The sequence below is a fragment of the Herpailurus yagouaroundi genome, unplaced genomic scaffold (assembly GCF_014898765.1).
Source record: "Herpailurus yagouaroundi ecotype Mexico unplaced genomic scaffold, PumYag 100, whole genome shotgun sequence".
In the NCBI taxonomy this organism is placed as follows: domain Eukaryota; kingdom Metazoa; phylum Chordata; class Mammalia; order Carnivora; family Felidae; genus Herpailurus; species Herpailurus yagouaroundi.
Window position 1 is genome coordinate 4,344,630 of NW_024412391.1, and position 13,605 is coordinate 4,358,234.

The 13,605-nt window shown below is 41.1% G+C and overlaps 1 protein-coding gene across 1 annotated transcript in view; it reads left to right on the forward strand.

Moving 5' to 3' along the window:
* The first annotated feature begins 4,590 nt into the window (after positions 1-4,590).
* TPK1 (thiamin pyrophosphokinase 1) overlaps positions 4,591-13,605 on the forward strand; it is a 272,025-nt gene continuing 263,010 nt past the window's right edge. Inside the window, exon 1 of the mRNA XM_040471690.1 lies at positions 4,591-4,665. Within this exon, the coding sequence (XP_040327624.1) occupies positions 4,640-4,665 (26 nt within the window). The 5' untranslated portion in view covers positions 4,591-4,639. The remainder of the gene's footprint in view (positions 4,666-13,605) is intronic.

Genomic DNA, 13,605 nt, shown 5'->3' on the forward strand with positions numbered 1-13,605 from the left:
ATGTTAAACAACAGCGGTGAGAGTGGGCATCCCTGTCGTGTTCCTGATCTCAGGGAAAAAGCTCTCAGTTTTTCCCCATTGAGGATGATGTTAGCTGTGGGCTTTTCATAAATGGCTTTTATGATGTTTAAGTATGTTCCTTCTATCCTGACTTTCTCGAGGGTTTTTATTAAGAAAGGTTGCTGAATTTTGTCAAATGCCTTTTCTGCATCGATTGACAGGATCATATAGTTCTTATCTTTTCTTTTATTAATGTGATGTATCACGTTGATTGATTTGTGAATGTTGAACCAGCCCTGCATCCCAGGAATGAATCCCACTTGATCATGGTGAATAATTCTTTGTATATGCCGTTGAATTCGATTTGCTAGTATCTTATTGAGAATTTTTGCATCCATATTCATCAGGGATATTGGCCTGTAGTTCTCTTTTTTTACTGGGTCTCTGTCTGGTTTAGGAATCAAAGTAATACTGGCTTCATAGAATGAGTCTGGAAGTTTTCCTTCCCTTTCCATTTCTTGGAATAGCTTGAGAAGGATAAGTATTATCTCTGCTGTAAATGTCTGGTAGAACTCCCCTGGGAAGCCATCTGGTCCTGGACTCTAATTTGTTGGGAGATTTTTGATGACTGATTCAATTTCTTCACTGGTTATGGGTCTGTTCAAGCTTTCTATTTCCTCCTGATTGAGTTTTGGAAGCGTGTGGGTGTTTAGGAATTTGTCCATTTCTTCCAGGTTGTCCAGTTTGTTGACATATAATTTTTCATAGTACTCCCTGATAATTGCTTGTATCTCTGAGGGATTGGGTGTAATAATTCCATTTCATTTATGATTTTATCTATTTGGGTCATCTCCCTGTTCTTTTTGAGAAGCCTGGCTAGAGGTTAATCAATTTTGTTTATTTTTTCAAAAAACCAACTCTTGGTTTCATTGATCTGCTCTACAGGTTTTTTAGATTCTATATTGTTTATTTCTGCTCTGATCTTTATTATTTCTCTTCTTCTGCTGGGTTTAGGCTGTCTTTGCTGTTCTGCTTCTATTTCCTTTAGGTGTGCTGTTAGATTTTGTACTGGGGATTTTTCTTGTTTCTTGAGATAGGCCTGGATTGCAGTGTATTTTCCTCTCAGGACTGCCTTCACTGCATCCCAAAGCGTTTGGATTGTTGTATTTTCATTTTCGTTTGTTTCCATATATTTTTAAATTTCTTCTCTAATTGCCTGGTTGACCCACTCATTCGTTAGTAGGGTGTTCTTTAACCTCCATGCTTTTGGAGGTTTTCCAGACTTTTTCCTGTGGTTGATTTCAAGCTTCATAGCATTGTGGTCTGAAAGTATGCATGGTATAATTTCAATTCTTGTATACTTATGAAGGGCTGTTTTGTGACCCAGTATATGATCTATCTTGGAGAATGTTCCATGTGCACTCGAGAAGAAATTATATTCTGTTGCTTTGCGTTGCAGAGTTCTTAAATATATCTGTCAAGTCCATCTGATCCAATGTCTCATTCAGGGCCCTTGTTTCTTTATTGACTGTGTGTCTAGATGATCTATCCATTTCTGTAAGTGGAGTGTTAAAGTCCCCTGCAATTACCACATTCTTATCAATAAGGTTGCTTATGTTTATGAGTAATTGTTTTATATATTTGGGGGCTCCGGTATTCGGTGCATAGACATTTATAATTGTTAGCTCTTCCTGATGGATAGACCCTGTGATTATTATATACTGCCCTTCTTCATCTCTTGTTACAGCCTTTAATTTAAAGTCTAGTTTGTCTGATATAAGTATGGCCACTCCAGCTTTCTTTTGACTTCCAGTGCCATGATAAATAGTTCTCCATCCCCTCACTCTCAATCTGAAGGTGTTCTCAGGTCTAAAATGAGTCTCTTGTAGACAGCAAATAGATGGGTCTTGTTTTTTTATCCATTCTGATACCCTATGTCTTTTGGTTGGCGCATTTAGTCCATTTACATTCAGTGTTATTATAGAAAGATATGGTTTAGAGTCATTGTGATGTCCGTAGGTTTCATGCTTGTAGCGATGTCTTTGGTACTTTGTCTCACAGGATCCCCCTTAGGATCTCTTGTAGGGCTGGTTTAGTGGTGATGAATTTCTTCAGTTTTTATTTGTTTGGGAAGACCTTTATCTCTCCTTCTATTTCAAATGACAGACTTGCTGGATAAAGGATTCTTGGCTGCATATGTTTTCTGTTCATCACATTGAAGATCTCCTGCCATTCCTTTCTGGCCTGCCAAGTTTCAGTGAAATCGTAGTCTTAAAGCTGTGGACCGTCAGCTTCTGTCATCCACTTCTTAGAGCAGTTGTTTGAAAATTGTTCACATTCTGCTCTAATTCCATACTCTCGCTTCGTTTTTCTTCACGTACAAGTAAATCGACCATACTCCACCTCTACCTCTGCATGTTTTCGCATACCTCAATCTCAATAACTATTTTCATCAGTAGGATGGAAGTCTGAGGAGGTCCAGAACCTCACTTCTGCTGCTCGCTGCTTTCGCAGCAGGGCCTGAATGGGAGTGCTTTGTGCTCTCTAAATGCCTGCTAAAGGAATGACTGAATCCTCTCCTTGTTTCCTCTCGCATGTCTCCTCTTTAGAATATAAGATTACTTCCGTTTGAAGAACTTGCTCTTGACTTCGCTGCCATTTCCCCCACGCTTCTCATGGTTCACTTTTTATTTTTGTGAGAAGAGGCATCTCTCCTCCTGATTTACTAACTTCTTGTCTCTTCACTTTCTTGAGGCTCTCTCTGTGACTTCTCAGATTTTGCTTTGAGATGTGCCCTCCTCATTGACCTTTGTTGGTTCTTCAGTCTCTGTGACATCTCAGCAGCATGCTGTGTTACTGACAGCACGTTCTTGGAAATCCCCTCTTCACTCCTTTACCTTTCTGACTTTTCTTTCTGAGTTTCCTTTGTTGATGTCCTTCAGCTCTGCGGTGGTGAGCAAAACAGAATAATTTTTCTCTCATCCTTTGTTCTTTTCTCTCTGCTTTCTTTGCAGTATCCTAGGCGCTAGGTTGCTCTTTGACCTTAGCTATTGTTCTGTGTGCGTGATTACCAAATAGACACAAATTGCCTTTACTACTCATTTTGTATCCTTTTAAATATTTCCTGTGTGCCTCAACCTAAACTCCTCTGTCAAGTTAAACAGTATGTCTGAAATTTGGGATGCCAGTGCTAATGCCTTGGGCTCCTGTCATTAGGGTGTCACTTCTGAAACTGTATGGAAGTAACCCTAATGGCAAAGGATAGCAATTTCCGCTGTGTTGTTTTCCTTGTCTGGAATGCTCTTTCCTTTATTCTTTTCAGCTTCCTTTCTCCTTTTAAGATCAAGTTTGGAAACCTGCAGTTCACAAAGATTTCTGGGGTGACACCAGACCTTACTGACTTTCTGGGCTTTGAACTCCCTCCATACTCATTTATCTGTTACCTGGCACTCTTCGTATACTTGTGTCGTATTGTGTTGTAGAATAAATCGTCTTTATTATAAATGTTTTATCTCACAGATACTCTGTAATCTTAGTCCTCTTTCTACTCGCAGTGCCTAGTATATAATCAGCACTTAATAACGTGTGCTGTGGATGATGGCTTCCCCTTTGCATTTCCTTATCTTGTTCCACTTCTAATACTGAGATTGCTTAAAAATTAATTTTTCTTATCACCAAACAAACATTTCTCTTTCATAAATGAAATGGAGTGCTTGGACTGAGCCGAATGACAGATTTTCGATAGCCTGATTGCATTTTGCTTTGCACTATTTTTAGTACGTTATAAAGGGCTTGGAATGACTGTTGGAGAAGTAACTTTCCTTTGTCTTTTCAGTGCCTTCATCTTTTGAGTGTCATCTAAAAACTTGGAATGAAAGAATCATGATAAGAGCTATGGGATTCTGTGCAGACACACACGCAGTTTTGTATGCGGTGGGGAGAGATGGAGTGGGGGAGAGAATATGAATAAATAAAAATGAATGTGAGGACACACCGCCCAAGCCCATATACCACCTGGCAACTAACGTTGGGAGGATGCCGGACCAGCCCCGCAGAAGAGTAGTTGTGTCAAAGGGGTGGTATCTCATAAGGATGTCATTTTAAGAGCATTCCCCCCCTTACCCCCTGCAAAAAGAAACCTACCCAGTTGTTTTTATGATAAATTGTTGTTATAATCAAGTCCTCAGCAATATAGTAATGTGGTAGACATACTGAATAAAGAAGATCTAGTTAAACTATGGTGTCTTTTAAAAATAAGGTATAAGAAATAAGCTGTGGTTGAAATTTAGCTCTGTGTAGACGGAAAGTCTGGGTTAGTTGGGGCACCTGGGTGGCTCAGTCAGTTAAGCATCCAGCTCCTGGTTTGATCTCACCGTTTGTGAGATTGAGCCCTCCCATTGGCTCTGTACTGACAGTGCAGAGCCTGCTTGGGATTGTGTGTCTCCCTCTGTCTGCCCCTCCCCTGCTCATATTCTCTCTCTCTCTCTCTCTCTCTCTCTCTCCTTTAAAAGAAATAAACATTAAAAAAAATGAGGGGAACAAAGGACTTCGCCTACTTATTTACTTCTTTTTTTTTTTTTTTTTTTCCCATAGGGAAGTTGAAATACTGCCTTGTGGTTCTGAATCAGCCAGTGGACAAATGTGTTCGTCATCTTTGGAGCAAAGGTAATCTCAATTAGCGTTCACATTTCTTTACTTTCTTTACTCCTTGTAGGATGAACATGACTATTAAATATTCCATCATCTGACTGTCATACCGAAAAGTGTAATTCCTAGCAAAGTGATTTAGTTATTGAATTACCAGGAGAATAAATCTTTTCTTAACCAGTTTCCACTTGTGGTTTCTGCATCATGAATCCCCAAGGACAGAATTACAATGTAGCATCATTATACCGCAGTTCTGATCCACCCTGTGGATGTTAATCCTGAGTACTTACTAAGTGTTTGTTGAAGTGTGAATAGTTTTGGCACCGGGGACAACAAAAAGCATCCTCAAGCCTCACTCATCCTAGCATCCAACAATAAGATATCTGCAGGGTAACCAGATTTGCAAAATTAAAAAAAAAATGTTAACAGGGTATTAGAATCTCTAGGGAATGCTGAAAAATAGAAACAGTAGTTTTACAGAATTCATACTTCCATGAGTTTTCCTGTAAAAAGCAGCCTTTATTAACTTTTTTTTTTAACACTATTCTTTGATTTATTTTTTTTTTTTTTTACATTTTTCTTTGATTTGTATAGGATTAACCCTAGGCTAGAAAAGATTATTAAATACCATTTGGTGTTTTGAACCTCTGCTCTTCCATGAGATTTGAGTTTTTTTTCCAAAGGGATACTTCCGCCAAGGTTGCCAATGTAAGTTACAGGCCAAATTAGATAGACGGAACCACATGATTGTTGATATGCTGATGCGTATTCCAGATGACTCTCTCTAATCGCAGAATTCTTTAGTATTCTCAGCATCCAACTCTCACGTCGTGGAATGCAAACCTATTAGGCCAGTAAGCTCACATCTGCGGACAGGGGTCATTGTAATACTAGAGGGAACATATCATCGTGGTGGATGATTTTGTGTAAGGAATTGTTCTTGTCTTGTGTGATTACCATGAAAAATTCTTTTTTTTTTTTTTTAATTTTTTTTTTCAACGTTTTATTTATTTTTGGGACAGAGAGAGACAGAGCATGAACGGGGGAGGGGCAGAGAGAGAGGGAGACACAGAATCGGAAACAGGCTCCAGGCTCTGAGCCATCAGCCCAGAGCCTGACACGGGGCTCAAACTCCCGGACCGCGAGATCGTGACCTGGCTGAAGTCGGACGCTTAACCGACTGCGCCACCCAGGCGCCCCTACCATGAAAATTCTTGATTCCAGATTTAGCTATCTTTATGTGAGCCCACTGAAAATGGCACACTGTTACTGTACCAACACTGCCCTGAAAGCTGGCAAGTTATCTAACCAGAAGCCTCACTCTCCTCGCACTTCTCACTTGGTTGTCATTAGGTAGTTACTCAGGGGCCCTAAAAAAAAGGTCTTCTTTTTTTTTTTTTTTTTTGTCACTTCAGTGCCTACTGCTGTGTCTGGCTCATAATTACTTAGTAATTATAACAAAGGAAAGTGAATTTGAGGAGTGCCTGATGGCTGAGTTGGTTAAGCATCTGACTCTTGATTTCAGCTCAGGTAATGATCTCACTGTGATTTGTGAGATCCAAACCCACATAGGGCTCTGCACTGACAGTGTGAAGCCTGCTTGGGATTCTCTGTCTTCCTCTCTTTCTGCCCCACTCCTGCTTGTGCTTGCTTGCACGTGCACTCCACTCTCTCTCTTTCAGAGTAAATAAACATTAAAAAAAATTTTTTTTATATCTTTATTTTTGAGAGAGAGTGTGAGTAGGGGAGGAGCAGAGAGGGAGGCACAGAATCCGAAGCAGGCTCCAGGCTCTGAGCTGTCAGCACAGAGCCAGATGTGGGCCTGAACCCACGGACCGTGAGATCATGACCTGAGCCGAAGTCGGACGCTCAACCGACTGAGCCACCCAGGTGCCCCATAAATAAACATTTTTTTTAAAAATGCTGTGGTTTTGGAGTGATGGTTGGATATTGGTGGGGGGTGGGGGACGGAACTGAAACTGATGGCCAAGAAAGAATTCTTGAGACACTTTTGGTGCGAAAGGTGGTCTTATTAAAGCATGGGACAGGACACCCATGGGCAGGAAGAGCTGCCCCAGGATTATAAGGAGTGACTGATAATATACTTGGGAGCTGGGGGAGGTAAAGGCAAGGGGAAGTTTCCAAAAGGATTTTCATATGCTGAAGAAGACTCACAGGGTCCTGGAGGCCTAGCTATCATCAAGCTAAGGTTGTTTTTCCCCTCTAGCAAAGCATTAACAGTAAGACAGTTGGGTGTTCCTGGAGGAATGTTATACTCTGCCAGCCTGAAGCATTTGTCAGTGAGCTGCAGGTTATAAGGAAATTTAATTTTATCTGCCATTTCCTTCTGCCTTTTTTTCCCATGTCATTTCCCCTTGAACAGTTTTGATCCTTAAATCTTTAAGGTTGCTGAGGGTGGAAGTTCTTCTCATCTGTAACTTCTTCCTGCTAATAGGGGCATAGAGGTGTCCCTACGTATGGGTCAACAATGGTCAGTTTGAGGAATTTATATAGAGGAGTTACAAAGGCAGAGGCAGCCAGTCCAAGGGAGAAAACCTATATGAACCTCCTTGAGTAGAAAGGATCATCTGTCAGCTAGAAGTTATGGCAGTGAAGGAGGCTTGGCACGAGGCAGGGAGACACTGGAAAAGACAATAAAATAAAGTTAATAGTATGAGACAGAGAAGCCTCAAAAAAAGACCTTTGGTAGTTAATCAGAATTTTCCGTCAGTCCTTCATTGTCCTTTGAAGAGAAATTTGAGGTCTTCCACAGGTTCACAGGAATAAGAAGGCGTGTCAGCTGACATACTAGACTCCTACGAGGAAGGTAGCAGTTTAATTCTTGATATATGAGTCCATGAGAAATGTCCTCCTAATTTTACTGTAGTGGGAGTGCATAACATGGCCCCATAGGAGCCCTTCCAGGAGTGCATAATATGACCTGGTAAGAGCCCTTCCGTTATGGAGTGAAATCCGTTGCTGTTTTAGGTTTCCAATCCTTTAAATAAACCAGGTCTTCTGGGTTTACATGGGGTGAGTTGCTAGTAACTGTCAGATCAGGCTTAGGGAGGATATGGTTTGCATATTCATTTAGAGATTTATGAATTAACCTGGCCTGACATGAATAATTTAATAGAGCATTCTAGTATCTATTTATTGATAGGTCTGCAGTAAGAAAAGGCTTTTTGGAAGAACACTGGAAACCTTAGTTTGGAGAGCCATAGCCAAACAAAGACTAATTTGTTTGTAAAACAAGTCTAATTTTAACAAACCTGGCCTAATTATTTACATAAACTTAGCAAGAATAGTGATAGATCATATAGATGTTTTAAAAATGTGCTTTGGGGTGCCTGGGTGGCTCGGTCGGTTAGGCGTCCGACTTCGGCTCAGGTCATGATCTCACGGTCCGTGAGTTCGAGCCCCGCGTCGGGCTCTGTGCTGACAGCTCAGAGCCTGGAGCCTGTTTCAGATTCTGTGTCTTCCTCTGTCTCTGCCCCTCCCCTGTTCATGCTCTCTCTCTGTCTCAAAAATAAATAAACGTTAAAATTAAAAAAAAAAAATGTGCTTTGCTGGAGCTTTTTTGTAAGGAACCTCTAGATTGAACTTTTAGTAAAGCCTGTCCAGGTCAGGAGCCAAGTGCTTGCCATCAGGCATGCCTAGAGTACCTATAGGTTTGGGTGAATTCCTCTTCTCAAGGTCCCCGAAGTACCCTGAGGTTCCTGCACCTGCCAGGAGGTGACCTTCTTTGCTTACCTGGTAAGGCTGCTGGGAGCTATGTAAGCAAGGTATCAGGCCAACAGTTCCAATGGGCTGCATGTTTCATAAATTCAACCTCAGTTTCTTAAAGCTGCCTGGTCATATCTGAGTCTATGCATGTATCTCAAATATGACATTCCAGTCAAAGCCTTGGTAAAATAACCAGTATTTCCAATGGTATCAGAATAGATGCTTATTGAATTATGCAAATAACTGTAGTTGCCATGAAAGAAAGAACACTCAATGAGAGTTTTCTGAATTTCACAGGGGTCAAGTAGAGAGAAAAGTTAAATGCTTCAGTTCACAGAGGAATACTTTATCCTATTTCTGTATATCATACGCATCTTTTTTTTCTTCTAACATTTGTTGTTTTTTGAGAGAGAGGGGGAGAGAGAGAGAGAGAGAGAGAGAGAGAGAGAGAGAGAGAGAGTGAGGACATGTGAGTGAGCAGGGGAGGGGCAAAGAGAGAGGCAGACACAGAATCTGAAACAGGCTCCAGGCTCTGAGGTGTCAGCACAGAGCCTGACGCGGAGCTCGAGCGCGCGAACCGTGAGACCATGATGTGAGCCAAAGTTGGGACACTCAACCTCCTGAGCCACCCAGGCACCCCTGTATATTATGGATATCTTAAGAGAAAGTTTCCTTAATCTGGAAGAGCAAACATTAGAGAACCAGCAATATTTCAAACCAGAGTCAACAAAAACTATGATGACAAAAAGACTCAAAAATGGACACAGTTAAAAAATATGATGAGCGATTACAACATAGCTGTCAAGAAGTCCAGTTATTTCTGTAACTTATATCACTTCAGTCATAGAATATCACATGATGGCATCATACTAAAATATATTAAAACCTTAAGAATTGCATATAATCTCCAGAATAGTTACAGTATTTACCCAAATATAACCTACAACTATTATTTGTGCTTTCAGAGTAACTTAACATACTAAATAAAAAGGCCTACTTGGTCAAAAAGACTTGACTTAGAGTTTAAATCTTGGGAAGTTTGTTAAAAACCTCAGGACGTTATAATGCACAAAGCAAGTATACCATCAGACCCAGATATCCTTAGTTTCTCTGCAGTAAGTACAAAACACAAACCAACATGCCATAATCAGTACTTTTGTATTTTATCTCGTTTGGAAAAGACCTAGATGTCCAATGGACTCCATTCCAATTTGTCATGCAAGCAAAACTTTAAAGTTTCAGGTTACCAAAAACTTTGAAATCTTAACAATTACCCATGAAAAATTGTGAGACAGAATTAACCATCATTTTAAGTCACCTTTTTGCTAACAAACTGCAAAAGAGAAAACAGCTTATTTGACCTTCAGTAAATGTAGGTAGAATAAAAAGTTTAATATATTTAATGCTGGTAACTCTTTTTTATTAAACCAACAAACTTAAATTAGTTTAAATACTAAATTATGTTCCACTTGGGTCCACTTCAAAGACCATTAATTTGTTCCCCATGGTCAGTTTTTCCCTGGGACACTGGTGGGGAAATCTGGACAGTCTAAATAGGGTGCTCTTTGCTCCTGACATCGAGGGCGGGAGAAGTAGCCAGTGGTGCCCGAGGCCCTGAGGATGGTATAGAAGCCGGTTACACAGGAGGAGGAACAGGGGGAGGGGGAGGCAAAAGAGGTGAGGTGCCACCAGAAGTCAGAGGAAGTGTATTCCTGGTTCTAAACCTTGTCAGCTCAGACAGATGAGCAGACGCCACTTTTTTGCCCGACCGAAGTGGAGTTAGGCAGTCCATGCCAGGCAAGAGAAGACAGGGAACTTCCCTGAAACGAAGGGAGTTTCAGCAGATGCCTCGGAATATTCCTTCACGTCCCTGTCCTGAGATAGACTAACCACAATGGACTCCATTTACCATAGCCATTAACCTGGGAAATAAATGTGGGAAAGGCCCCCACATGCATTAGGAAGGAGGAACAGTGAGGGATAGTGTCCCCTTCGTTAGGAATGGCTTGTGTTTCTTCCAGCAACCTGGCTTCTATTAGGAGGAGGCCTATTTAAATTATCATCCAGAATGTCAGGAAGGAGTTTATCAGCCTGGTTCTGCAGGAGACTATTAGGTCTGCATGCTGATTTAGAGCTATGAAGGCCTGGACCCAGGGTACCTCCGTCTCATTTGCCCTGTTTCCTGCAAAAGATCTAATTGAGATCCTAGGAGGCCATGCAATGTTACAGATCAGTGCCTTCTCAAATGTTGCCATCTGACTTATTTCCAGTGGATCAAAGAGACATGCTAAAGGAGAGTCCTTGGGAACTAAAGACAGAGGTCCATTACCAAGAAAATCCACCCCTCCCCCCCCAACCCCTACTCCCAGGTTGTGTCCCACATGTAGGATATGTCAGAGGTTTCTGGTGTCAAAACAAGCTGAGGTGTCCCTTGAACAAAATTACCTGCCGTAAAAGTTACCGCCTGACATAAAGGTCCCCACACTTCCCCATTGCATTCTAGACTACAGTGGGTTCCAGTGTGTGGACTCAGTTTGCCTTGCTGAGAAGGTCATGCATAAAGGCCAAGCTGTACGTTGGCCTGCCTTGCTGAGAAGACCATGAAGAACCTGCTGTTTTTAACCCATGGAAAACAGTGAAAAGTTTTACAAGATGAAATTACCCAATTCTGTAACTTAAATAGTCAGTAGAGGATAATGACGAAAAACAGTAAAGATAGAAACCCATTGTGTAAATGACATTCCAACACATGTAACCTTTAAAACTCATTTCCTGGGAAAGGGTCTCCGGTTGGGTTTTAATTCATTCGGGTACTGGTTTCGACTGGCTCTGAGCAGAGGTCTCCTGGCCAGAAGCAGCTAAACCAGAGATGTGGAGGGGATCACGTTGGGCCAATGAGGAGGAAACCTCCCACGGGAGTCTTAAGATTAAGGGGTGTCCTGGTGACTTTAGCTAGCTGTCCTGGGCCCAAGATGGACCACCTTGTATGAGAACAGAAATGAAGAGAAAACATTTAAGTCTGAGTCTTCTTACCATCCCGAGCATGGCACTAACTTCCAGCCAAAAGGCAGTAGCCACTGACTAGACGATTGCATTCTGAGCAATAGATGTGAAAGTGTTCCAATAAGACAATACTCCTTGAAAAGCCCCTCAAATGAAAATAAAAGGAGAGGGGATGTACTCCCCGAGGCTCAGAGTCCAGATGAGAAGGCTCAGCCCCATGTTAGGTGCCAAAATGTTGTGGTTTTGGAGTGATGGTGAGGTGCTGTGGGGGTGGGGGTGGGACATCCAGAAAGAATTCTCGAGACATCTTTGATACAAAAAGGTGGTTTTATTAAAGCACAGGGACAGGACCTGTGGGCAGGTAGAGCTGCCCCAGGACTATGAGGAGTGACTGATTATATACTTGGAAGTCAGGCAAAGTAAAGAAAAGGAAGTTTCCAAAAGGATTTTCATATGCTGAAGAAGACTCAGGATCCTGGAGGCCTAGCTATGATCAAGCTAAGGTTGTTTTTCCCTCTAGCAGAGCATTAACAGTAAGACAGTGGGGAGTTCCTGGAGGAACGTTATACTCTGCCTGCCTCAAGCATTTGTCAATGGGCTGCAGGTTTTAAGGAAGTTTAATTTTATCTGCCACTAACGTCTGCCTTTGTTTCCCACATCAAATTTGATTTGAAAAAGTCTCTTGTCTGACATAGACAAAGGATTTATTTGATTTGCATGAAAATTGAACACTAGGTCAGTTTGTATACGGGGAGAAAACTAATGGTGTCTAAGTGTGACATGGCCTGAAATGGTTAGGTGAGTCTCCTTCCCAAAATACCTTTTCTTCAGGTTATTGAAATGTACTTTCTTATATACTTCAGGATAATCCTTAGCTCTCTGGAGCCATTAACCATTGTAGAAAGCAGCTCTGTTAATAAGTACTGAGGAAAGGTAGAGTAAGGTTTTTGTGGTTCTCATAGTAGAAGCTGTGATTTTTTTTTTGTTTGTAATATCCTGTTTTGTATTGTTATTTTTCCAATAAAAAGTAAAAAAAAAAAAAAAAGAGAGAAACTTTGAGCTTGAGTCTGAGTTGATGATCTTAACAAAAGTGAGAGGCCTAGAAAAAAGTATAGGGTAGCCTTGAGGGCCTCGATGGAACAGTGGTGTGGCTTGGGATTTCAGTAAATAAGGGCCAGAGGCAGCTTTGTCTGGTGCTCTTTGTGCTGTGTGTGCAACACTTTCTAGAACCTTCCTTCTGTGGATGTGAAGATTTGTGAAGGACGGCAATGAAGGGGTGAAATCAAGACTGTTATATCAACCCACAGACAAATTTGGAGGCTGCTGCACAGTATAAGTCTCTTATATAAAATCGGTAATTTAACTTTAATCTATGCTAAGGACTTAGGATGAGCAGGTATTTCCTGAGATTCCTTTAAGGGGAAAGACTATTTTGAAGGCTTATTTATTAGTTTTCCCCTGCAATGTTTATGTGACAGGTTATGCAATTTACATTAAATGACTACAGAAGAGCTTCAAGGGAATTTAAAAGTGGAGGTTTTTAAATGTATTTTCTTTTTAATACTTCATGAAGTTTCAGTGATTTTCTTGGTTACAGGTCTGGGTCATTTTTATTTCTACCTGTCTCAGCCTTTTATATACCCAGTTTGCTTTGGGGATAGAAACTAAGTATATAGATAGGTAGGTGGATAAAAAGGCAGATAGAAATGTAGTTAGTATCTAACTTTTCTGTTAACTATCGGAGGTTATTGGCATTTGTGAATGGATATTGTCCTCAGATTTCTTAACCTTTTTTTTTTTTTTTGAGTCAGGCTTTCTCTTCCAGTAAATGTCTTTCTCATCCTGAAATATGTGTTAAATGAACAAAAATAAGGATGTCTGTGTTTGAAGGATTCTGCTTATTTCTTGTTGTGTAGATCAGTTATTCTCCACTTGAGGTCACCATGCTAACCAGGATCTTTGAAGGTATTTGGAAAGACCTGAGTTACATAAAATTAAAAAAACAGGGGCGCCTGGGTGGCGCAGTCGGTTAAGCGTCCGACTTCAGCCAGGTCACGATCTCGCGGTCTGTGAGTTCGAGCCCCGCGTCGGGCTCTGGGCTGATGGCTCAGAGCCTGGAGCCTGTTTCCGATTCTGTGTCTCCCTCTCTCTCTGCCCCTCCCCTGTTCATGCTCTGTCTCTCTCTGTCCCAAAAATAAATAAATGTTGAAAAAAAAAAAAACAAAAACA